This window comes from Phaethon aethereus (genome assembly GCF_964289735.1).
Source record: "Phaethon aethereus genome assembly, chromosome: 14".
In the NCBI taxonomy this organism is placed as follows: domain Eukaryota; kingdom Metazoa; phylum Chordata; class Aves; order Phaethontiformes; family Phaethontidae; genus Phaethon; species Phaethon aethereus.
Window position 1 is genome coordinate 19,244,585 of NC_138590.1, and position 26,536 is coordinate 19,271,120.

Sequence of the window (26,536 nt, forward strand, 5' to 3'; positions counted from 1 at the left end):
CTTGGGGCGCCGCCGCTGGCCCCCGCCGCCGCCGAGGCGCTGGGCTCCGCGCAGCGCCGTCCCCTCGCCGCGGCTAGTTCCGCCCGCCCGACTCCATTCGGTGTCACAGTCATATGACAGACATTAGTCACCGGCGCTGCCAGAAGGGGCGGGGCGGGGCGGGCCCGGCCGGGCGGGGGCAGCCAGAGCCCCGCGGGGGAGCGGCCGCCAGCGCCCGTCAGCGCCCGCCGCGGCCGGGGCGGGGGGTCCCTCCGGCCCCGCCCGCCTGCGGGGGGAGGCGCCGGCTGCCCGCCGGGACCCGGCGGCGAGCAGGGAGCCCGCGTCCGCGGTGCCGTTTCCCTCCTTCAGAGGGAAGCTGAAGGCAGAAGCACCAGGAAGGCGGAAAGAGGGCAAGATCCAGGCATCGGGTGCCCTGTCCCGGGACTTCCCGAGCAGGTGACTTTTACCCCGAAGCGAGGAAATCCAGCTCCTGCCCCCGTTCTTCCCGCTTCGTGAAGTGACTCTCCCCCAGCAGGAAGGGGCGCTGGATTCAAAACCTGCACGGAAGGTGGACGACGGGTCTTTGCGGGCAGAGAACGCCGTCATTACAAATAAAACATCCATCTACAAAATAGTATTTAGGACATAATACGCGGCAGGTGACTACAGAACAAATTATACGCAAAAAAAAAAGTTGTGGTAGAATTTATAAAATCAAAAGCATCTGTGGATTTTTGCAAAACTTTTTATTACTAAATGTTTAAATGAAACACTGGTCACAGTTAACAGTCATCTTCAACGTCTCACTGTTCAGATACAACACTACTAGAAAGTTTAATTAAATACTGACAAAACTGACTCATCTGCTTTCCCTAGATAATGGAATTAAACAGAAACAGTGTATGATGTAAGATCAAATTAAGAAGATTATTTTAAAAAGGCATAATTTAGTGCATGTGTACAGATCTATATAATGATTCCTCATAATCGGCCATCTGTAGGTACTTTGTTTTTCATCTACTAGAAGTTGAAGATAATTATAATAGAAAATAGGAATTAATGTTTAGATGCATCTTTTTCCTCATGTTCTGTATGGAAGACACACCTGCCTGCCACAGATTTACAGGTGACAGATCTTTACGTCCTTTCACCACGTGAAAGCCTCCTAGCTTCAAGATGGGCATGTGAATACAGTCTCAAATACAACAAGCTCTCAGGGAACACTACAAAATAACAGAATTTGGGCCAGGATATACAACTCAGTCTTCAGTAGTTTCACAATTGACAGCACTGCAGATTTAGCTAATCTCAAGTGCATTGCGATTCAAGCTAGTAGAGTCCCTTTAAAAGTAAATATTAAACTGTTCCAAAACTCCTAAATTAACAGAAAGTGATTCTGACAGGCTTGATCAACATCCCTTCATTGAGGGAGCGGAGGATGGACACTAAGAGAAAAAGGGATAAATACAAAAACAAATAATTATCCATTTTCCTGTAAAAACCTCCCTGTAGGCAAATCTTCCTACCTACACAAAGACTATGAATTTTGCCTTATGTGCCCACTCAGCATGCCCCAAACCTCTCCTTTCTATGTTTAGAGATTATGAACTGAACCAGAACCATTCTCCCTCCAACAGCTAGCACACACACCCTTATAGCACCCCGCTGCAAGAAGCAAACGTCTTTCATCATCTCCGAGCACTTCAAGTCAAAGTCTCCTAGAAATACACTTCAGATAACAAAAATAACGAAACAGTGTTAATGAAAAACCTCTTACAGATTTATATGTAATACATTTACTAAACATGCATCTACAATGCACAATTCCTAGTGATAAAAGTATTATCGCAGTTCTTGCACGGACTGACTCACTGTAAGCGATTCCATGCAAGCCATTAAGACTTCATCATGTCCAGGATGTGACAGGCAGCCCTATTGACGCTGAACAGATTTCCCTCCCGAATCACTACACAAGCAAGCTCTTCTGTACTGCCCATTAATTGGCTATGACCCATAACCTTTATCCACCAATATGGAAAAGCCAGTTTCCGCTTTCCATGAAATTTTATGTAGTCATCCTTCAGCTTAAAACCAGAACATGGGAAAATGCCCTTCTCTTTGAGAAAAGCAGAACAACAGTAGATATTGTGGCGGCCTCAAAATGAATAAAATTTCCTTCCCTGGGGCAGACAGCTAGCCTGGTAATTAATTATACTTTCTCTAAGAGTCAGACAAAAGACTAAAATAAGGAGCAGCGCTTTCGTAACTGACAGGAAGGACAAGACACACTGTGGTTCATGGTATTTCTGTCCTCCTATATAGCCTCATCACATCAAAAAACCACAAAGCTCAGCAATATTCAGGCTGCTACAGCCAACTCCACAGTTACATGCCACACTTTCTTCTCTTGTACTCTCCCACTAGTTTGTCGGTATTAGTCTGTTTATTGTACAGAAACTACAAAATGGTTTGGGGCAAAAGAAGTGTTTTTTTCCTAGGGCTCCTAGAATACCCTTCCAAACAACACCTCTTTTATTCTGGACATTCCTTTACTTGAACAATCATCATAATCACAACTTCCTAGATAAATAACTTTCAACTTTGCTTAAAGCTACATCAAGAAGCATCAATCACCTCTGTCTCCCAGGGGGCCTAGATTCTTGCATAATTACCAGTGTCTCAGTATTTGTAAGAACAAGGATATTGATAGTTAGTAGCATACCCGGGAGGACTCCAAGGAGTTATTGGCAGAACATATTCTACTAATACTTAAAGGAAAAATAACTTAATGGAATCATTTTTAACCTTGAGCCATATAATATGTTTATAAAATACTTGTTCATAGATTAATCTAGCAGCATTTATTTGCACTTTCTTTTACCCCAGAGCAATGGGAAAAGGCTCAGGGTCTGAAATGTCACAGGTATTTTCAAATGTAGTCAAAGTAATTAAAGTTGTGGATTTTATAAGTCTTCTTGACATGCTCCTCTTGGAAACACAAGAGTTTTCCTGTTTTCCAGGGCATGAATATTCTTGGTGATAATACTGAGAAACAAACCTCAGACTTCAAGAGGTTTGGAAAGCCATACTATCATTTTAAAACACTGATAAACTTCCTTAATGCCTACAAAAAACTCTGAGTAAGGGGTATTGTAGTGAGAGCACTGCAGGGATCCAAATTACTTCAGCCTGCAGTGAATTAAAGTGGAGAAACACTGTGCTCTTGTCAGTGTTTCTGAGGCATTCAGCACACTGATGAAATACAGCATTTATGGATTAAAAATGGATTAAAAAATCCTCAAGCTGAACTGGAAGCACTGGGAATGTAACCCAGATGCCACATAGTGTGAGCAGTAACCTGAAAATCCAGAATGCCAATATCCAGCTCTTCTTGAGAGAGTTCAGCTATAAAAGGGTTTTCTTCTACCCTTGTATTCATGTAAGGCACCTACTTCCTCTGCACAAGTCTGAAGCCGCTAGAAGAAACAATGACAAAATAGGTGATATCACATAATAACCAAGATGAAATGGGAATGACTCTGAGATGACAGTGGCTGGGTAGTGGATGTGCCTAGAATGGTGACAGTGCTGCTCATAAAAAGCTCACTTGCAGTGATGGTAGGGTAAAGACCACCTATATTCATGTTTAGAAATCAGTTTACAGCTGAACACACAGAGTCCTGTACCCCAAAGTTCTGCAGACATAAGCGTTCAGGGAGCTTAATGGTAGACTACTATTGACTTCTGAGTTGCTGAGAGCAGATGAATGCTTTACATACCCATTTGCAGGACATGCAGTTAACCTTTATAAACAGTGTTAACACTTCTTAAGTAGCGGTAACACCTTTAGATGGTAATGCTACTAGAGAAAGCTAAAAATCTTGGCAGAGAAAGAGTCAAAAATAATTCCATTAATGCACTTTAGTCTGTTGTTCTTGAGTCACACTTCTAAAAATCTAAATGAACTGAAGAATTGTCATTATGGAGTCCTTACAGAACAATGCCCAGAATAAGATCTAGTTGCTTGTACAAAATTTAATATTAAGTACTTAAGTATTTACAAGCTTACTGCAAAGCCTTATACAACGTACATGCCAAAAAAATACAGCCATTAATTACTAGTTAGTAGTTCTGTTTCACCTCCCTGACACAGTAGCAAGACAGTTGTTTCTTCTGTTGACTCCTGCTGAAACCCAGAAATCTTATCTGTGTTTACAGTAGATCCAGTTTTTGGTACTCGTAATAGTATCTGGGGAAAAAGTGGTAAGTTAAATACCATCAGTAAAGTGGCACATTCTCAAGTGTAAGAGAAAGCTCATTGATCTGACAAGCTGTTTAGATACCTATAGCTCAATAGATACCTATGCTATCATTCATTTGGAGGAATCTGAATCTTGTAGGTCAATTGCCAGTGAGAAGAGAACAACGTTTTGAGTGTATGTACACTTCTAATGAAAAAGAGCATCATCTGAAAGATGTCTTGGGCATAAAAAAACCCACCATCACCTTTAGGCAGTCTAATTCCGCAATTCCCAGGCTCCTCTAGAAAAGCAGTAACAAACCCAAACTTTTGTTCTGACAACACCACGTGCTGATTCCTGAGATCTACTTGCCTACCAAGTACAACCTATGTGCTGTATTACCACAATTCTCTTGGGCACATGACTTAACATCCTTGTCCTTTGGTCTGTACAGAAACACCACATGACTGTCATTAATACATACATACACACACTTAAAAGCACTTCCCCATATTCTAGATGCTGTATGTAACTCAATCTGTAATAAAGTAGGAGAGTATTTGGACCTAAGAGACTGCAATTCCATTGAGAATTTGTGTATATTCAGTATTTTTGAAAGCTATTATGCTCATGCAGTACCTCTGTATTAAAACAGCATAAATGACAAATATCATTTGCAGAAAACTTGCAGACATTGTCTGTAAAGAACTACTTTAAACTTAGGAAGACATATGCCATCCAGTGGCACACTGAGAAACTCCATGAGAGATCAGAAAGTGAAGGGATTTTACCTCTATGGTAGTGATGAGACAGTTCTGTACACAGTTCTCATTTCTGTTTAACAAAAACCTAGGAAGTGAAGCAAGCTGCTTCCCCTATGGTAAGGGTCTTGGGAGAAATGAACAGAAACCTTTAGAGAGAAACTGATAATCTTTAAAGAAAAACATACCCTATTACTTGAACTACTTTAAGGGGGGAAAAATACTGGATGCTAAAGAACTCAGTTTAGCTGAACAAGATACAAAATACACCAATGGCTGAAAGCTGAAGTCAAACATATTCTCCCTAGAAATAAGGCACAGGATAATAATTTACTAAAGAAGCTAGTATCTTTCCTACGGAGTCTCCATACCAGCAGCGAAGCTCCAAGTTGTGTTTAGCAGTAACTTGAAGAGGTGCAGATATTCCCAGAGGTACCTAGTAGCACCTTCTGGCCTTAATGATCTAGCCTATGAGATGGATAGATTGTATTAATTCCTATGTTAAAGGTCCTTGGAGGAGAAAACGTTAACGTAGTTTGTTAGTGAAGTACTGTTGCGCAAGAACACTACGAAGTCAGAAATTCGAAGTTTTCAGCATCTCTTACTTTTTAGCCTTGTGATTTTTCCAAATATTCAGACTTCAAAAAAAGCCCTTCAAACACTCAAATAGCCAGTTACATCTGCACAGTAAGCCAATTCTATATTCTATTACCTTCAGGCACTCCTTCGGGAAGGCGGAACGCTTTTGGGTTAACTGGGATTTGGTGAAGCCTGGAAGGCCTCTGGCATGGCGAAGTTCGAACAATGGAGCAGATTTCTTGTCTGCCACACAGAGGCTGAAAAGATTAATGACATTTCATTCACACAACTATTTCCACTGAAGAAATATTCTAGCTTTCTTCCAGGGAAATCAGAGATGACATGCAGGTTTCAAGGGATGTCATTAGAAAACATTTAACACTACTTGTTTACACTTAACATGGTATTGGAAAGGGTGATAGAAAGCTTCAAAGCTTAAATATTCTCTTCAGCTGTTTGTAATTCTGTAAGCCTTTAATAAATAGTACATTATATGCTAGCATGCCAAAACTGAATTTAAAGAGTGCAATAAAATTAGAACCTGAAAAATATTCTTTTCTTCTGGACTTTGAGGAATAATTTCTTTTTCTGAGCTCAGAGATGCAGGAACAATTTCTTCTGAATTTACATATGGACCTGTGGTATTCAGGAAGAGGTCTTCCCCAGGTGAGGCTTTGCACACTGGTGACAAGCTAAGCTACAGCTCCGTCAAAATACAAAACACACAGTAGTAACTGCCCAATTAAGTAACAGACAACAGTTCAAATTGGCCAACACTGGTTGGCTTATGCAAAAGATGCTCTATTGCTTAAAAAAAAAATTATTTAGGACTCCAGTGATTCCCATCTTCAGCCTCCAACAAGACCCTGATGTTCTCTATTTTTCAATCTAGCATCTCTAAACTCAAGTATGCTTGCAACAACACTAGGAAAGCCCAGTATGTTTTCCTGCCAAATAATCTGGTGCAAAATTAAGCAGTCTTTCTATTGTAACGGTTTCCCTTTTTCTAAAGTAATTTTACAGTTTGCTGATTTGGTTGGGAGCTGTGGCATGAATGTGACAAGAGACGTTACTTCTGTTCCTGCAGAGAGAAGTGGCAGTACTCTGCTACCTTCACTGACAAAGAATTCAAACTGGCATTTAAATATCGTTCATTTGTATCGAAGGGGTAATGCAAGTAAGGCTACTAGGCGCTCTTTTTACACTAGACGACGTTGTAAAAATACAACACAGATACCTAGGGCTTCTGTTGTAGTTTTTTTAACTGTCCAGCTAATAGAATTTAACATGCAGCTTGCTGTACAACTTGTATTGTAGCGTAACTATAGCCAGAATTGGACTGTGCCATAAGAACGATTTGTTTGGTTTTAATCACTAAAAAAAGTATCAGGATAGACACTTACATCTAGTTCCAAAGGCTGAGCATAACCAAGATTTTTTAGGGATTTATTTTCCTCCGTTATCAGTATGGTGGAACTCATCTGCTAAACAAAAACAGAGAAGAATTCAGTATCGGTTTCAAATTCTTTGCTGTTTCTTATTAGTCCTACAGTACTCCCCTAGCAGACAATACTATTTATAACAACTCCGTTTAGAATTACTAATGGTTCTCAGCAAGTACTGAATTCCTGTCATTCACTGTTTTCTTTGGTCTTACACCCTCCAAAATTAAGACAAAGACTCAGTTTACCGCAGCACAGAACACACACATTTCAGGTCCCCTTCACAACTGGGGGATAAAGCACTTCCTACTACTTCTCATATTTAATTGTAACTCTTGTCATGATTCAAAACTCTCACTTCAATTTTATGCCTTTGCTCATCAGCGGGGCACAATGAGAATACTTACCACCACAGCCTCTGTCCGTTTGGCTGGCAGCACTTCTGCTGTCGACCCCACTGATTTGGCTGAAGCGTCTCCCGCGGCATCAAGCTGACTGCATGATGATGTACCTTCTTCTAACGTATTAGAATTTTCTTCTTTTTTCTTGCACTTCAGCCTTTTGGGTTTAGCAGTTTGACTGTCAGGCTAAAGGGTGAAACAATTACATTTTGTGTTAATAAAGTGAATCTCTATGGTCTGGTAAGCACTAACAAAGAGAGTCCCACAGTCATACTGGACCTCTACACAACTGATTCAGTATCACTGACACAGTCAGGCTGAAAAACACTGCACTTAGTGGGCACCCATGACTATTACTGCTATACAGAGGTAGAGGCAAGCTACATCTTCACTCTCTGCCACCATCTGCAGGCATCCCTTTCAAGGGAACTACTACACTTCTAGGTGGAGTCTTCCACCTATACAAGGAAGGAGCAAGTCATCTATATTACAACCTGGCTGATTTATTAAGGATCTTTCACCTTGCTTTCCGGTCCTACTGGTGAAGAACAGCGCATACCAGTTTTTAGGTTTGGAGTTCTCTCTCTTGCAGCTGTAATTTTACAGACTTTTTTCCCTGTGATAAATTTCCAACAGATTAATTAACTTTGAGACAAAGACCACAGCTATTCTCCAACCCATGTCTTACAGGATGCTTTTCAAAGAGGGACCATTCCAAAGCCACCCACGTAAACAAACTTTCTCCCTCCAGTATAACCCTCATCTCCCTCTCCCCACCAACAGGGCTGCCTTAGTCCTCTCCCTTTCCTTGAGGAAACAAGGTTGCTTATTAATCCCACGTTCACCTGGCTATTTACTGCTCGACACACATACTGTGGGAGCAGAGGAACTGCATAATCACAGCAGTCTTTGCCAGTGGCAACTCCTGTTGCTATTCCAGTCCAAATTAAGCAGGGGAAAATTATGTGGTAGCTGGGCCATAGCCAGAATTGCATCAGTCACAGCTCAGAACTGTAGTTACATGAGTGACTCCTAATAGTATTTGTGAAGCTGATACAATTTCAAGTAAGAAGCATGACACAAAACAGTTCTGTTCCTGGATAAGTTAAATAAGACCTGCTAATTTTCACTGAGTATCACAGGTGATTAAATGGAAAAATGCAGGGTTTGGGGTTTTGAGGTTTTTTGTTCTTCTCATAACACATTAATTAGAACCAAGTCTTATTTACAGGGAAGATTTTCAATTCACATTTTCCCTTCTAGACACAACTGAGCTTAGCCTGTGCCTGGGGAACAAATGACCCAGTGGAAGCCTGGTTCTGAAATTTTGCCATCATTTAAGTTTGGGTAGAATATTCTGTTGTCTCACAGCTAGTATGACTACTTCAGGTCATATTTTACCTGCCAGAGTAGTTGAAACACCTAATGCTGAAGAACTGTAACTGCAATTTGATGTTTTCTTTCTAGGAGAGGAGGGGGGGGAAAAAAAAGTGAACAACTATTCTGAATGAATGTTAACATTCAAAAAAACAATGTATAAGGCAATCAGAGGAAAATACAGACTTAGTGAAAAGGGATAAAGCTAATTTTTAAAAACATTGTTACTGAGTTACTTCAGCTATTTCATAGTTTACCATCAAGTCACACAGCTTATTCTGAAGATACTTGCAATTTAAGACCCACAGAAGACATTCACTAAAGTACTCAGCACTGAAGCATACTAGGACAGAACATAGGATGCAGGGGAAAATTAGGTTCCAAAGAAAATTCAGATTGAATTGTGTAGAGATCTGTAACACTGTAAGATTGGTATAAATTAATTATGAATGGAAATGTCTGCATGTAAGACTGGAAACAACAGCACAAGGGTTAAAAGAAAGGATACTGTTCCTAGAAAAGCACTCATGTTACTCAGATTTTCATGTCAGGACCTGAAGGTGGCACTGTGACAAGGCCAAGTATAGAAGACCCTTCACTGTGATAAAACCACACCACAGACGACTTGGCAACAGAAAACCTGGCACCCTAACAACAGGAGGGTGGCAAGAGGGTTGCAGCCTATCACATCCACCCTTCTGCTTCCTGGTAGACAAGCTATTTCCAATAAGAAAAAACTGACAATGAGCAGCAGCAACTTGTCCAAGATTTATGAAGGCTGAAATCGGCAAGATTCCAAAGCAAAGGAGTGCCCCATGAGCTGATGATTCCTAAAGAACACAGAAGTTCTGCCCAAAACCTAATTTTGTCCTTGGCAAGCACAGAACACCAGAGACTTAATAACAGGTACCCTTCAAACTCTGTACTGCACAGGCAGTCCCGGCCAGGCCACACATATCTTGCTGCTTGTGACTGAAGGAAATCTGTCAGAATAAGTGAAATTGGATAAAAGCAACTTATTTAGGGATTTTGTAAATAAACGTCACCTTCCCCTTCCATAAACTCCTTCACTGAGGTTTTCTTACATTGATTTCCCTACATCCACAAGACTAAAACAAAAGTCTATAAGGCAAGCTCTTAACTGACTTAATGCACCAATTTCAAAGTTAGTGAGGACACAGGTAGCTGAAACTCAACAGAAGTGTTTGCAGGAATTAGAGGCTTATTCATGCTGGCCTTTCCTTTAAATACCACTCAAAAGAGTAAAACCTGAACATTCAGGTGCATCAAAGAGTCTGCTTTGCAGATTACCTTCTAGTGTATTGGTCTTGAAAATCCTCCAGTACAGGTTCTAAAAAACATAAAAGCTAAACGTTAAAAGTTAAGCAGACCAGACAATGTCTTAGTGCACACTAAGTTATAAAGCAAAATATTAGAAGCAAACACAGACCGCTAACAGGGAGCTATTCCCATCATGCAGACATGCCTTAAATGAAATTATGATTAGGTATTATATACAGGTTCTTTGCACTAGAGTGAATTTTTTTAATGGATATATTCTGAAGTATTGCAGAAAAGAATTACCTAATATTGCTGAAAGATTTGAGATCTGCGGTAGCTTATCTATGGTCACTGCTTTGCTGGAGTCCAGGAGAGTAGAGTTCTTGTACTTGCCAGAGTCCTCAGAGTAAAAATTACTTCTTTCTGGACATAAAAGATGTAAGTGCAACCTTTTTATGCTGAAATTCATTGAGTCATCACATTTTTGACCAAACTGAAAGCAATCACATTTGCAAGAGAGGAACTTTAAAGCAAAGTGAAAGCATTTGTCTTAGCTCAAAGAGCCGCAGAAAAGTTTGGGAGGAATTTGACTCAAAGCAGATTTGCTGGTCATCCCTAATAAACAGTTTGTGTCAACAGTGAATATTTTAAGTTTACAGTATGATTCAAATTACACCAGGACCTGATTCACACAATGGATTGGAGGACCAATTATACAGATCCCACATCAAGCACAGGCTGGCTTATAGCAAAGATGTGACCTGGTGAGTCACACCAGGAGAGGCCGCTAGTCCTTCTATTGTAGATAGTCCCCCCACATTTTCTGCATCAAATAAAGCTCAAAAAACCAGAAGTCTCACCTGAACCATCATCTCTGAATGTTTCAGGGGATGGGCAACTGTTCAGGCTGTCACTAGCACCTGTGTTATAATTTGCTGTTGAATCTACATCTAAACACTCGAGGAGAAATGTTGAAACACCTGTGGGAAGAGTCATTCCCGTACCTAGAGAGAGGCAAAAAAGACAGCTACCAAAAAGAAAAGTATCACCTTGTAGAAACCATCAGTTTCATTCCTGTGGTGAGCTAAATATTGTCAAGCCAGTATCTTACACCTATTCATAATACAGTTAAAGAAACAAATGAACAAAGGGCATCCTGAAGCCCAGTTTACCATAAGCTAACAGAAGACACCTTCTTTGCCCAAGGCTCACTAGAAATACCTGAAGAACTTAGCCTCTGATAAGATAATTCTTAGGCAGGTTTGTTTTCAGAAGGACAAACTATTTAGGCACAAGCTTTTAAAAATGCAGGTTTGAGTAAACTGAAGAACTCATGTCCACAACTTGTTCTGTCAATGATAAAACCAAGATCATGTGGTTTTCAACAGCCTGGGCTCAAGACTGGTCAGGTCTTGCAGGTCTCCTATCCTGTTTGTGCTGCCTACAATCAATTCATGTGAACAAAGCCACATGCTGCAGTAAAAGGCAGGACTCCAGCCAGTGGTCTCCAAACCTTCACTTTCTAATATTGTGCAGTCAGAACCAGTACAAGGACAGCACACCAGTTCTTTCACAGAAATATAATTAAAATTATATGATGCATTTTACTTTTAGTTTTATACAGATGTAAAAATACATTTAATAATGTAACGTATTGCCATTATACTCACTTGAAGTCACTTCAGCATTTTTCAAACTTTCTTTACTTTCAAAGTTGATTATGAGGGATTCCTAAAATTAAATGACCAATACAAACAACCTGAGAAAACTGGATGTAGACAAAGAAATGCAATTAAATGTATTCCTACATTAGCAGATGCTCAGAAATTTACTGTCTGGTACTTCACCCCTTAAACCTGCTACTTGCAGTGTAATTTGTACCAGGGTTTTCCACGCATCATCAATAAATCTGCAACCTGACTTATAGTTCTAAAATTCATAATGAATACCCAATCATTTGATCCTACAATCTTTGCTGGATGAGGCTTCCAGTGAAGGCATACTGACATCAACTGATGTTATGCGTAAAATAGCAGTGGAGTAATCAATCTTCCTGTCTTTCGATTTTTTTTTTTAATTTTTTTTTTAGAGGTCCAATTCATGCTGCTCAATTTCAGAATCCTAGACCATTTCTATAAATACAAACAACTGTGTTGTGTATATAGTATAGTCTAGGAAACTAAGCATTTGCAGGAAATATAAATAACTATAAATAACTGGTGGACTCTAAATTTTACATCAATATCACTTGAACCCTTTGCTGTAGCAGAATTCAGTTAAAACACGCCTGGTGAACTATTTTCTTGCCATAACACTCCTGCTCAGTTATCTCAAAGTACTTTGTTCCAGTTTTACTAACATGAGGAAGAGCTTAACAGTGACTTGCCAAAGGTCTGTGTCTCAACTAGAAGTGTGCAATTCTCTGGAATCACACTCTAATGAGGCATCTTTCACACAACACAATTGCTACGGCCTTTCCTCGTTAAGGATAATTAGTACCGATGTTTTCCCATGCTACCAATAGCTCCAACCGCTTTTACTCTGGCCAGAGAGACAGGAAAATGTCACCAAAATACAGGACCAAGTTCAGCGTGGAAAACGTGCATGCACACACACAGAGAACTCACAGGAAATTATACTCGATTAGAAAAAGGATTTAATATGTCACATTTCTTTGATTTATCCTCCATAAACTACTGTCAGATAAAGAGCAAGACAGCATTCCCACCTTCAGCGGTACAGTGCTTTCTTCTATTTTCTCTTCTTTTTCCAAGTCTGTTGTTTCTCCGACATTCACTTGACTGCTGCAGTTGAAGAACAGAGCTAAGCTCAATACACTGAGCTATACTATTCTAGAGGAAGGCAACGAAAACTACAAAATGTCTTTATGAGGTGCCAACAGTCTGACAAACATCAGTTTACAGAGAACTCAGACTGCACATCTCCAAGAGACATCTCATGCAGGCAAGACAATCTAAATGATTAGCTAGTGTTAATAACGGTGTATTTGAATGAGTTCTAACAGACCTTTGGTTGTATGAACGGCTCACTCTTGTGACTTCAAGATTTTCTCTAATTTTTGGTAGGGTTTTCACACGGGACTTTCCCTTCAGTCCTAGAGAAGGTTAAATATTTAGTTCAGTAATTTTAGTTTTAATATTAGAATTTAGATTATTATTTCTAATATGGCACCTTTAGGTGCTCCCCCTCCTCCATGCCCACAGCAATTTTTGACCCTATTATCACAAACACTGTAAAGTCTGAATTTGCTTGCCACAGCAGTGACCTTTACGTTGGTTCAAAGTAGTTTGTGCCTAAATCAGTTTTAAATGGACTTTATAGGAGTATCATAAGAATTTCTATATGAACTGGTCCTCACCATACATAATCCGAAAAACCACGATGACACAATTACTTAGGAACCAGAAAATATCAGAGATGTATTTTCTTATCCTACAACCAGTTATGTAAGTTGTTTAGCTTTGTGGCTTATTTTCGGTGGCCAAAAGCTAGAAACAGCCTCTAGAGTTAGTGTTATGACAGCAAGTCAAAAGAGCGTCCATCCCCACACCAAAAAACAGATCTGAAGTACCGCATCCCCGAGCACTGCACAGAGTCCTTTAGCTGAATCTCCCTGTGAGCTCAGGACAGCACAATGTATGAACAGGACTCATCCCAGACTCATTCCTTCCCCTCTCTCTTCCAACCACACCTAAGCATGAAAAGCAAACAGACCTCAAGGCTCCTAGTTGCACCCAGTCAGATACAGAAGAGTGCTAGACACCTACGAGAGCATGAGCCAGCAGAGCAGGATCAAGACAGAAACTAATGTTCATCATATCCTGTAACAGTAAAGTCTTATCTATAATTTAGCCAGATTAGTGTGGGAACAAGACATCCCACACTGGTCTTCCTAATTTGATTTAGCAAGTTACACTCTTACTGTCAGCCTGTACTGGAATTCCATACCTTCCCCTCAGCGAGTGTTTTTTCTTTAAGGTCTCCAATTTTTAACTCGAGATCTGCTAAACTGCATTCAACGATGAGACTGTTCCTTTCGGGGAACAACTTTAAGCAATTTTTTAAAGCATCCTCTCAAAGGTGGGCAAGGGTTTTGTCTTTCCATTTCTAAAGGACATGATCAGGGGCGGGGGAGGAAATACCTTACAAAAAGAAAAAGCCTTTTTATTACTAACAGCTAAAGCAGAGAAAACGGTCCCGTTTCCAGATCAGCAGCCTGCTTCCTCAAGGCCGTAAGGGGCACGGGTAACAGCAAACCGCCCCCCAACCCCGCAGGGGACCAGCTCTGGACACAAAAGGGGAGATGCTCAGAGGAGCTACACGGCTGCGGGGAGACGCCGAAGCCACACACCACTTCGCACATCACTGCCGACCAGAACCGTCCCCGGAAGGCGACTCAACCTGACGGGCATCCCTACCCGTTCCTCCGGCTGCCGCGACACCACCAGCCCTGGAGCGAGCACGGCGCAGGACCCGCCCCCCCCGCCGCCCGCCCCGGCACCCCCTGGGCCCGGCCCGGCCTCCCCCCGCCGCTGCGGCCTCGGCCTCCCAGCACCGCCCGGCCCTGGCTCTCTCGCGGGGCCGGGGGAACGCCGGCGGCGACAGGAGAAGCGCTTACTGCCGGGCTCCGGCCCGCGGGGGCCCGCGCTCCCGAAGAGGCGCCGCCGGCACGGCTGCGAGACACCGGCCCCGCTGACGGCTTTGCCCGGGGGAGCGACCGCCCCCGGCAGCGGGGACGAGCGGCGCTTCTTCCGCGGTGCCTTTCCGCCGCGGGAAGCGCCCTGACGGCGAGACGGCTCCATGTCGGACCGCGTCCCCGGAGCAGCCCCTGAGAGACGAGCGCGGAGGGCGCGCTGAGGGAGCCACAACCGGCCCCGCCGCACGCGCCGACCACCCGCCCCGCGCCCTTGCGGCGGCGCAGAGGGCGCCCCCACTCCGCATGCGCGGCGCCGCGGCAGTCCCCGGCCGGCGGCAGGGGGCGCCAGCGGCGCGCGGCGCGCGGCGGGCGCGGCAGGCCTGAGGCGGGCGGCGGCGCGCGGGCTGCGGTAGGCCGCGGTAGGCCGCGGTAGGCCGCGGCAGCCAGAGCGCGGCATCTTCACAGGGCTTTGCAGCAATTTCTTCGTAGAAGGTTGCTAAAGTCGGGCTCAGGTTCCAGTACGCCTTTGGTCGTTATTTCGTTTAGTACAGGCACGCATTCTGAATGACTTCATAGCGGTTGTGAGGACAGAGAGCTGGAGTGACAACAGGTTTTATAAAAGAGCGTTTATTGGATGTCAGTCCACGAGAAAATCTTATGAGCAGTTTTGAGAAATATGGCAATTTAATTCTTTACAAAAGTTTCCATAGATGACTTTTTGATACACATGCTAATATACCAAAACTGAAAAATCTTTAATTACAGTTAAGATTTTTTTTTTAACACAAATGTATAGGTTATATTTTAACCCCTTCACTTTCAGTTGAAAATAGAATAGGCAACACTTACAAAAATGCCTCATTTGTTCGCTGCTTGTACTTTGCTAAAATATATAACAAAAAACTGAAGCGAAGGACTTAAAGGGGCTCTAGATGCCTCAGAAAACATTTTGGAACAATTCCAGGGATCTAAAACTGTTTCTACAAGCATCCAGATTTCTTCTCCAAAAAGAACAACCTCAGCTTCATCATTTAACAGGAGCAAAGGTGGCATAAAACCACTGAATGTGCAAAGTACTGAAGAATGTTAATTCCAAGAAAAAACAAAGATCTAAATCTGATAGCCTTTTTTTTTCCACAGACAAAAGCAAAGTGAGCTAAAGATACAAAAAGTACGCAGATAGAATTGCCTCGGAATAAAATGCTTCTCCAAACTTTCTGTAAGGCATCGAGAGGTCTTTAAGTAATCTGTTACCATGCAAAAATAGTATATTCTTTCCCAGTTTACATTCATCTTGTAGCAGTTTATTTACATATAGATCACCAGTTTGTGCTTTTAACACATGGAAAATAAAAAAAAAAATGGTGAATTTGTTTCATTCCAGAAGATTAAGTCAGATTATTTTCTGTTATATGCAAGAATTTCATATTCATGGCAAAAATGACACTGGACTTCACTGCTGCTGATACATACTAGTAACAGTGATGACAGATTGCAAAATAGTATTTTTATCAATAAACAACTCACCGTCTCTCTCGCCTGGTGTGTATCAACCATTTTAGCCTGCAGATGAGCCTTTTGGGACAGAGTAACACTGTGTATTTTCCTGCCAACAAGGGGTTAAGACTGTCTGGCATGGTTTCTGCTCACATTTGTGTTTGTGCCTTTGACCATTTCTGTGGCAGAACAGTATTTTCTCTGTGCAATATATTGAGCAAAGAACATACAAAATACATAAATAAGCAATATTCTCTTCCTGGAAAATGTGTTTTACTCTGGTTTTTATAGATGAGCAGTGGAGACAGCCTTCCAGTGATTTCTGAGGCACAGCACCAGGCCCAGGAAAACCTCCCAGACTGAAAATGTCTGAGAACACAGTACCCCAGCCCGCTGCAGCATAAGCCTCAGGGGGAGAGGGTGCAGAACTGCTTTGCCTCACCTGGCTGCCCAAGGCGAAGGTACTTTTGCGACAGAGAGTAACAGCCCCGTCGCAGGGGCCTGACTCCACCTGCAATGGCAGACCGGAGCTCTGCTTGTTTCAGTGGGGTTCCCGTATTTTTTCTCTAATTGATTGTGGAATGACCCCCCAGATGACAGTGATTAAAACCAGTCATCCTGAAGCCATCAAGAATAGGGCCCTTTATGGGGAAGGGTAACTTGCATTGCCACTTACGCAACGGCACTTGCTCAACTCTTAATAAGATGAACATTAGAAATTAATTTTGTGATTATTTACCTTCAGGAAAAAACCCCCACCTGGTTATTGGACAGCCCTGGGGATTTTTCCTTGGTGGTCACAAGAAGTATTTCAGTTTGAGAAAGCTCAATGTAAAACAAATATTCCTGGAATTTAAAGAGAATCATGTTTGTGCCTAGCACATGCGTTACATGTGTATTCTTTCCAAGTTTTAATCTCTTACAAGGTTGTTTTGATAATGGCCAAAAAGAGTCACCTGCAGAGGAAAATCTGATTACACAAAAAAGTCTTAAAGAGAGCTTTTAGTTTATATATGCAGCGTTTCACAAGTTCTGAAAGTATTCACACTTCTGGTGTGACAACATAATTTCTCCCAAATTTTCCATCACCCTAGTGTGGCCAAGTCCATATTTTTTCTTTCTTATTCTTTTGGTGTTCCTATCTTTGTCTCTAGTGCATCTGACATTTTGCATCAAATACCAAAAGAAGAATACAGATATATTATTCAGCATAATATACGTAAAAATAGCAGCCATCTAAGCCATAAATAAACTCATATTGGGATCTTCTATACTTCTACAAAGTCTGAGTTTAGTTGTCTAGGAAAGTCTGGTAAACTGAAATCATCATAGGAGAAAAGTAAATTAAATTCATGTGGTAGAACAAGGCCAGTTGAAAATAGCTTTTCTGTACTCACTTAGATGACTAGGTTTTTTTTTACTTTATTTTAAAAGTCTGTCACATTAAAACAGACAGGAAATTGTACTGAATCTAATTTTTCGTTGCTTTGAAGCATGCGTATGTAATGACTGTCTTTTGGCTGATACAAAAAGGAGATGAACTAGACTCCGCAGAGATGAAAATCCTTTATGACTTGATCTAAAGAGCCAGATTTTATACAGTAATTCCTATCCTCTGTAGACGTGGCAGACACAAATTCCCCAGGGATGCTGTTGCTGTGTACATTGGTGAAAAATGAATGTACAGTACCATCAGATCACAGCAGCGGTATTTCTTATTTGCTTCGGACTGATATGAGTCATTGCACTGGAATCGAATGAGGAATCATGTGAAATAAAGAACATCGCTATGCTCTTTATATGAGTGATTATGTTAGCTGATACAGTTTCCTTTGTATCATTTTGTTCTGAAGTTACTGCAATAAATCAGTCTTCGTGTAACACTAAGTCATTAATTCAATTTATTTCATTTTGAAGCATGCAATAGAATTTCAGAAGGAAAATAAGAGATCATTTAGATTAAAAATTTAAACTTTTAGCTTCAAAAGTTTACAGTGGATTCCAGTTTAAGAGAGAAAATAAGTGTGCTTTCACTGTCCTAGCAAAGAAGATTTAACAGGCACAGCTCCATGCTAGTATGCACTGGTGCAACAAACAGCAGATATTAAAATACAGAGATATATTTAGGACCCTGTTTAGCAGAAGGAAACTATCGACAAACCCAAGTATTCAAGCGACTTGCTGTTACGGTTTTCTCACTGTTTTGTATCATGCCTTGTATCAGGAGAGAGCTCTGGAGTCTGTTCCCGTTCCACATGGGACTTGGCCCCTTTCTAATGGCTGCAGCTGGTTGTGAACTCCAAGCTTTCATCCGGACGGCTCGCTCTTTACGCCAGAGAGGCCACTGGAAGCGATGCCAGCGGAAGCCAAGGCTTCCAGACATCTGAACGCAGCGATGTTTTCTTAGCAGGCCTTCCTGCCACCACATCTGATGTTTTGCCACACCATGACACCTCACAGCAGCGATGGCTAACACAGCCTTTCACTCGTCCCCATGGGCCTTTGGGAGCAGTATTTCCTCCTCTTCCACAGCCAGCCGAAGGATGCCCTGCGCTGCGCTGCTCCATCTCAGGCTGGCCTTTCTCCCCAACCAATTTGTTTTGCTAAGCCCCATTCAGAATCGCAGCTTATACCTTCTGCTCCATTTCTTTAGCACTGTTTCTGAAAGGGAGTTAGTCCCACTGGACTACGCAGTATTAGCAGCATGGAAAGTAATAACTTAGGGACCAGGAGCACAGGCGTTAACGTGAACTCCCGCAGAAAGCCGCCACAGAGCCAGAGATGCTTTTGCAACCTTCTCAGTTTGAGTAGTTCAGATGTCCTTGAGTGTACTGTGCTGAAGGAGGCCCTAATGCAAAACCAGCATGCCATGTATAAATGGAGTTCGGATGAAGAGGAAATAGAGGGAATTCTATCCTATCGCTTCCTAACCCATTCTTGTAATTTCAAGGTAATATTAACCTCTTAGATGTAATATACTACTAGGTCTATCAAGTCCACATAGCAGGAGAGTCATTCCTATTTCTATTCCGGTTGTTAGTTAGGTCATTCACGATTAAATCAAATCAATGTAAGTTATGTCCTGGAAAATAGAAAAACTATCACTTACTATATAAACCAATATCCAGCTTGAAGTTCCAGATCAGGGAAAACAGGCTTTCACCATCAACCACTGATTGTTTGAGGTAGACCACATTATTGAATTATCCACAATTTTAGTTTCTAATGTATTAGGTTATGTACAGTCAAATATCAACAGACATACCTGAAATTTTCCCTATTTTAATTAGAAATGTTTGTGGTTATTAATAAGGTAAGTTTCCGTAATTTACTTGGTCATAGATTGAAATTTCTGTATCTTTTGTGGCAATTTAGCATAATCCTTAGTAGTACCCTACTGTGTAGATAGAGCGAAAAATGAACTGTATAACACCTGATGGAAAAAAGAAGGAAAATTATGGTTAGTGGTGAAATCCTAGAATAATGCAAGGCTCAAGTGTAACATTCAGATGCTTATCCATTTCACAGCTGTGTCCTTCTGGCTCTGTACTTTTGAGTATTATCCTAATATTGCTACGAAGTCCATTATTCAGAACATTCTTCCCGTGGTTTCAGATGGAGATGCTTGAATATAGCTCTTCTATTTGTTTTTTGAAGTAATCTCTTAGTTCTGGTCTCTTAGCCTTTAACGTTGGTGTCAACAAACCGTTTTGTACTGAGAACATATCAGAGTGAATGTAAATGGCTTTGACCTAAAATAAAAAAGGGATATATTTACAGCCAAAATTATGGGCATCACACTGAATAAACAAATCTTCTCACACCAGCCTTGCTGTGGTTACCTCTGGCTGTGCCTGGAGCTGAGGGGACCCTTCCACCGGGTCCCCGGGATTATCCTCACGTGCCCAAGTTTTCCAAGGTGACACCAAATCCCTCCACCACCCCTCACCTCTCCCTGCTCTCCTGCTTCTTTTCCCGTGTCCGCGCTGACCCGCCAGCCTGCCAGCACAGAAGGGAGCTCTCTGGGAGAACGAGCACGTACACCTCTTTTCCCTGCAAAACCAAGGCTGAAGCAGAGCGAGGCAGCGTGCAAGGGACAGTGTCGCCATGTGTGATACTGGAACCGCGGTGTCACACGGTTGAAAGGCTGTGGGGGAGAGGGGAAGGGAGGGAGGGCAGGGTGTCATGCTAGGAAACATCATCTTAACCGAACTGCAAAGAAAGTAAGCAGCATGAATTCGGTCTTGCAAAATTATCCTGAAGTTTGCAGGCACAAAGAATGCACATGATGATCATCTTTAAAGAAGAATTGATGGTGTTTTACTAGCTAATTAAAATGATATAAAATCATCCATCCTAGGCAAACAGGATTTTACAAGGCTGCCCTTGTTAGCGGCGGTGTCTCTGAGCACAGCAGGGAGCCTGGCAGCGCAGATGGGAGCGAGCTTTTCCTTCCAGTGCATTCACGGGAGTGCTGGTGCGGGGGAAAGCAGAAAACTGCCGTGTGACTGGTCATAGTCCGCTGATTTAAGGCAAAATTCCCCGGCCATCTGCTGCTTTCGTGATTCCCCAAACCAGATTGGTTTGTATTTTGTTAGACTGGCAGTTGCAGGAATATAGACTGAGAATCATTTTTTAAATTCACATTAGGTATGTGATTCATTTTTCCCCTGTAAGCACTGCGGTCCAGTTCCTCCCCCAGTGACGTCCTTCACAAAATCAGCGTTGGTGCTGTTAATGCTTCCCTGGCTTGCTGCGCTGGCTTTCAGAGCCTGCGCCCTGGAAGCCGTTGGTTATAGAAGCCAGAGCTCCCGTTTTCAAGCCCGAGGTCCAAGCTCAGGCCCCTGGCACTGCAGACAAGGACGGGGGTGACAAAAAGTGGCTCTTCTGTATGAAGGGGATCCCATCCCATAAGAGCACCAGCCCTAATACCTGGCTCAGAGTTCGCTTTTAAGATTACGTATTGCAACAGAAGTGTTAATTTTGAAGCCCTTTGGTTTTGAAATGTGAAACACTTCTTAACTTTTAGAAAGAGGGCGAGGCTTTCCTCACTACTTTATAGTTTATTAATTGCAAACTGCTGGTAGACTGGATTACTCAAGGATATATCATACTGTGAAGACTATGGCAAGAGCAAACTAGACTTATTAGCACAGACAATTACGTGCATTACAAACAAACTTTATACTGAATTTCATTTTTAAATTCATTTCTTTTCACTGTCATTTCATTTGCATATGTAAGTGAGAAACGAAGAATAACAAGTTTATGTTTAATGGTGCTTCTGCTGCACTCAGATATGGTGAATTACTCATTAGAATTACCACGCAGAAACAGTCTAAACAAAAGCAAAAAGGCCCTTGATAATTATATGTCATGATTAAGATGTTCATTATTTTAACAGAAATAAGTATTTGACATCTTAAAATGTGGTGGATTTTTTTTTACGGTGTTTTTAATGCTGTGTAATCCATGGTTGATTTCAGATCTCCTTCTGAAGTGTTTGTAGCTCTGTTGCAGAAATATTTACACAAGCATCAGCAAAGAATTAGTGCACAGGCTGAAAATAAATAAACCAGCAGCATTTCCTAGGTCAGTTATAAGAATGGTAATTAGTGACCCAGTTTCTTAGCAGTGCTTTCAGTGGCAGAAGCATCAGAGTCCTACAGTATCTTGACCCCTGGTTGTCAGACTAGAGGTTATCCATGTCCCTGGATTAGATTTTTGCCTCTGCACCCAAAACTTTCACTGAATTTAATTCAGATTTCAAGCATGAGTGGAAGGCAGAATCACAGCATGTATATTTTTCAAAGGAACAAATACAACTTGCGAGCAATAAAGCGCGCTCTCAGAAAACATGGTGTGCAGCTGCAACCAGGAGAGGTAGTAACGTAATAAATGCTGACAAATCCCCATTCAATACAAATGGACAAATTGCCTGTCTGACCACACTGAATAATGTATTAATTGTTTCATTTTACCTGCTCGAAGGAATGAAGTCCACTCTCCTTACCTAACCGTACCATGTCTTCCATTATCGCTTGCTGCAGGCCCTGCGTTAAAACACATAAATTGCTCATGAAATACCAGAGTCAACCTTACATGCAATTTATGTCATTGCTCATCAAGAAAACATGTTTCTGAGTAAAGTTCAAGTGCCTTATTGATAGTTAATACATAATTAGCAAATACTCCATTACAGAAACGTACAAAAATTAAACTTCAGTGCGGTGATGTTAACTCTTTCCTCAGTATGGAAAGTAAGATTCTATTTTCAAAGGTCTATGACATAGATACTTAAATTTGCAATCCTTCAACCATTTACCAGACTTAGATGCGGAATTATTTCCCACAGACACCAGCGGGATGACTCACTGGCATCAGTGTTCATTGATGTGATGCAACTCAGTTACTCAGTATTAGAGACCGTGTATAAGTAGGGCTAGAATCCTTAAATTTAAGACATCTCAACAAACACAACCTGTCCTAGTGCCGTACTGTCGTCCTCTGCAAGACAGACCCTTGGTCCCCGCATGCAAGAGCGTGCAGAGGTCTGGACCCTCAGTCAGCACACATCACTGTATCCAGGGCAGCCCTGCTTAATTTTCAGTGAGGAAGTAATTCTTGTCACTGAGATCATTCATAATAGACGCCTGCTCTAACTAGATTATGCTACAGTGAAAACATATCTGCAGATAGGTACGAAGACAAACCTTATTTTTGCAGAGTTCGGCATATGTTCCATCAAACCCTCTTTTCTTTGCCCAACTTGGCATGACTTCGGAATCAGGCACCACGATTCCCACCAGAAAGGCCTGTAGGTGAAGGAGGAGGAGAGTTGCAGGCAAAGGCCGAACGACATTTAGGGCTTACACTGAAGTGAATCCACCAGCTGGCTGAATTTGCTATCTGTTTGTCGCTTCTTGCTTAATTATGTCAGTAATTTGCTAACATGTCATAGTGAAGTATATTTTCATGCCTCTGCCTTTTCCTCAGATAAAATGGTTCTCTCTGGCTGTTCCTGCATTTGCCAACAACTCGAACACCTTCAGTTGGGTTTGTGTTCCGTTTGGACGTTAATTAAACCACTTAAATTTTTCATAGGCATAAGTCAGAGCCGAACATAGCTTATGTCACACAAACTCCAATGCCAAGGGAAGCCTCATCCTTGTGACCAACGAATGTAGAGGGATGAATTGCAATGGTTTCAGAAGCTGTACACGGTCATATAAATATGCGAATAAACGGGACAAGATTGGTCAAAATGGCTCGGCAGTGGTTGTGGAGCAGCGTGGCTATGCCTTCATCTGGTTTACTGCAGGTAACATGGCAGAGGAGAGTGTTAGAGACCCAAAGGGCGATGCTAAAGCAAATTTAAAGGCTTGATCTTTGGCCACAACGTCCTCCAAGCTGCTTTGGGTCTCAGCAGCAGCTCAGCTCCCGCGTTGCTGCTGGCCAGCCCCAGAACAGGAGGGAGACATCAGGGCAAAAACGTGGCGTGATCCACTCACGCCTTCCCCCCGTTCATGCCCAGCTCTCTGTCCTCTATTTACAAGAATAAAGTAATGTTTTCTGAAAACTTAGTTTTTACCTGCAGACTGTCTCCATGGACATAGATCTGGGCAACAGGGTCACTGCGGATATAGATATTCTCTATCTTCTCTGGTGCAATATATTCTCCCTGAGCAAGTTTAAATATATGCTTTTTCCGATCAATAATTTTAAGAGTCCCGTTCTGTTAAGAGAAAGAAATGAGAGTTCCCAGAGAAGTTATTGAACCACAGAGACTCAGTAAGCAGGCTGCTTTTACCAGAGCTCTTTAAATTGCCAGAAAATGCTTTACTGACATAGCGAGCTTAATCTGCAAAATATAAACTCAGGCCTTTGTAAAGATAGATCTGCTTGGAAATTTAAGTTCAGGACTTGAAAATCTACATGGGATACTACAACTGACACAAGAACTAAGCATCTGATCAGCACGCACAGGTAGCCATTTCCCAATGTCTCCAGTGTGAAGCCAGCCCTCCTGGTCCAGCGCTTCAGTTGTCTTCTCTTCATCTTTCAGATAACCTTTGAAAACATTTGGGCCTTTCACACATATCTGCAAAACAGACAGAGTTGCTGATAAATTATTTTATTATTCTGCTGTAAATACTAACAAGCTAAACAGTAATTCACTAAAATCAAGATATATTAAAGGTTGTCTTAACGACTGTGCTCCGTGAAACTAAAATATATTGTCTTATAAAATTAACTATGGGCTTTTTTTTTTATGAAATAGGGAATGCAAAACTGATTTGTTTGAAGTTGGCTTGCATTCAGCTTGCAGTTAAAAAAGGTTATTTCAGTAAGTTTAACTTCTGTGCAATATAGAAATATCAGCAATGTAGAAATCACAGCAGTTCAGCTCTTCTTAGCTGAACTAATTATTTCAGTCTCAGCTTTTAAAGTAATCGGGCATGGCGTTGGCTGGAAGTACTGCCACAGCCCCTTTTTAATTAATGCTTTGCTGCTCTCTTGCTGAACTGCGTTTTCCTTTCCTGATTGTAATACGTAACGCAGCAGCGACCATGCACCTTACAAAGGTAAAATGCTTCTAGAACTACATAACTACTTAATACAGTGTCAGCTAGTGAGAATTTGATATAAAAATGTGATTTGCTACCTCTCCTTCTCCTTTGGAAGCAAAATAATTCAGCTCTTCCACATCCTTCAATCTGATTAAGTTACAGGGCAAAGGGGCTCCTACATGACCTGGAAATCAAAGTTAAGTCACTTGTCATCTTTCCTACAAAGAACAATTAGCATTTTATTACTAGTTGCTTGCGTTGTTGTAGGTGCACTGGACGTTCTTGCAGGGGCCGTGTCTGTGTGCAGAAATAATTTCCTCATTCCAGGTTTTGCACTAGGAAGACTAAATACACAAACCTCCTATTTGGAGATATATAAACCCTGTTTTCAAATACGTTGGAATACAGACCATGTCTCCCTTCCCTGCGAGAGGCTAAACCCTTTTCTTAGCTTAACTCACTGGAAAAGCACACAAAGCTCTGGACTCCAGCTGTTTTCATCACCCGGGAATACCAACTGATGCCGAGCACCTTTCCCCCCACCCCTCCAGTTTCTCCAAAGGTGAAGCGAGGGCAGCGACTGCTGTCGCCGACAAGCCCTGCTGGAGCTACCGTGTTCCGAACAGGCCTGTTTTCCCCGCAAACAGCCACTGGGAAAAACGGGCCGGAAAGAGGAGTCACAACTCTGCGTCGCAGCGTGGCGCGCGCTGCAGCTCTCGCGGGCCGAGGTCTCGTTTTGCACAGGAGCCAGATCAAAGCGCGCCGAGGGTGAGGGTGCGGCGAGGGCACGCGAGCCGCGCTCCGGCCAGCGCTGGCCACGGCACGGGCAGGGGGCCGGCACGCAGCGAGCCCCAGGACGCACCGGTATCTGCAAGGCGATGGTTGGGGGCTGAAGAAAACCAAAAGGACGGCCAGTTGTGCTGGGAGAAGAAAGCACGCGCTCTTCTCCAGCCACGGAAAAGCTGGGTTGGAAAGAAGGAAATGTTTAACTGGCCAGACCCATTAATATCCAATGTCCAGGTTTCCTGCTAGCGTTCATCTGAATGAGTATGGTACCCATTTCAAAACGTTTTTATAAATACTGATGAATTTTATTGAGAAGAAATTGCGCCACGGTACTTGTATTTATTATCAGAATCTTGCGCAGTGCTAATTTTTATCTGATTTTGTCAAGATTCAAAAGTTTTGAAAGCCTGAAATACGTGAAGTATTGAGTAGTCGTGGATATGTGTTCAAAGCCTGAGTTTACTCACTAATACATGCATGTATTAATCTTTTCTTTGTTCCAGCATTTCATTATAACAAACATTCTTCTAAATTCACCTCCAGTGCTCTGGAGAGGACACACAGGGCCGGGAGTGCACACGTGAGAGTATCACAAATAACAGCTCAAGGAACAATTCCGAATCTCCCCAGGTGAGCGTGCCCATCATCTGATCCCTGTGTAATTTATTCTGGACTAGTGATACTTTCAAGAACATTATATTTGCTGAAGAGTATTCACACGGTGGTGAATGTTGCGTAACACCCTGTGATATTCCAGTCCAGAATTTTCTAAAGAAATGTGCATTTCATTTCTTTCTGGAAATGGCAGAAGAAAATCGTTACCTGACGTCCAGTCACCTGGGGTGGTAAAGGTGCATCCAGCTGTGCATTCTGTTTGGCCATAACCTTCATAAACCTGACAAAGAAACAAGTCTCTTTAAAGCAGTATATATTGCACTATTACAGAATAAAATTGTAAGAATTGC

At 42.1% G+C, this 26,536-nt stretch overlaps 2 protein-coding genes across 3 annotated transcripts in view; both read right to left on the minus strand.

Annotated features, from left to right (window-relative positions):
* Positions 1-4,181: 4,181 nt before the first annotated feature.
* On the minus strand, positions 4,182-14,884 carry MEIKIN (meiotic kinetochore factor; the record flags this gene model as incomplete). The annotated part of the gene is made up of 14 exons (XM_082006168.1): positions 4,182-4,228; positions 5,694-5,817; positions 6,102-6,257; positions 6,964-7,044; positions 7,410-7,589; positions 7,925-8,019; positions 8,805-8,866; positions 10,092-10,131; positions 10,365-10,484; positions 10,922-11,065; positions 11,732-11,792; positions 12,790-12,865; positions 13,089-13,176; positions 14,701-14,884. 14 exons carry the CDS (start codon positions 14,882-14,884, stop codon positions 4,182-4,184), a joined length of 1,458 nt encoding a protein of 485 aa, XP_081862294.1.
* Positions 14,885-19,826: 4,942 nt separating this feature from the next.
* Positions 19,827-26,536, minus strand: part of ACSL6 (acyl-CoA synthetase long chain family member 6) — a gene marked incomplete at its 3' end in the record, with an annotated part of 29,005 nt that continues 22,295 nt past the window's right edge. For both annotated transcript variants that reach the window (XM_082006292.1, XM_082006291.1), the window contains exons 14-20: positions 26,394-26,466; positions 24,881-24,969; positions 24,200-24,316; positions 23,807-23,950; positions 22,929-23,030; positions 22,197-22,268; positions 19,827-19,967 (exon numbers count right to left, since the gene is read on the minus strand). In XM_082006292.1, the coding sequence (XP_081862418.1) occupies positions 19,827-19,967; positions 22,197-22,268; positions 22,929-23,030; positions 23,807-23,950; positions 24,200-24,316; positions 24,881-24,969; positions 26,394-26,466 (738 nt within the window). The remainder of the gene's footprint in view (positions 19,968-22,196; positions 22,269-22,928; positions 23,031-23,806; positions 23,951-24,199; positions 24,317-24,880; positions 24,970-26,393; positions 26,467-26,536) is intronic.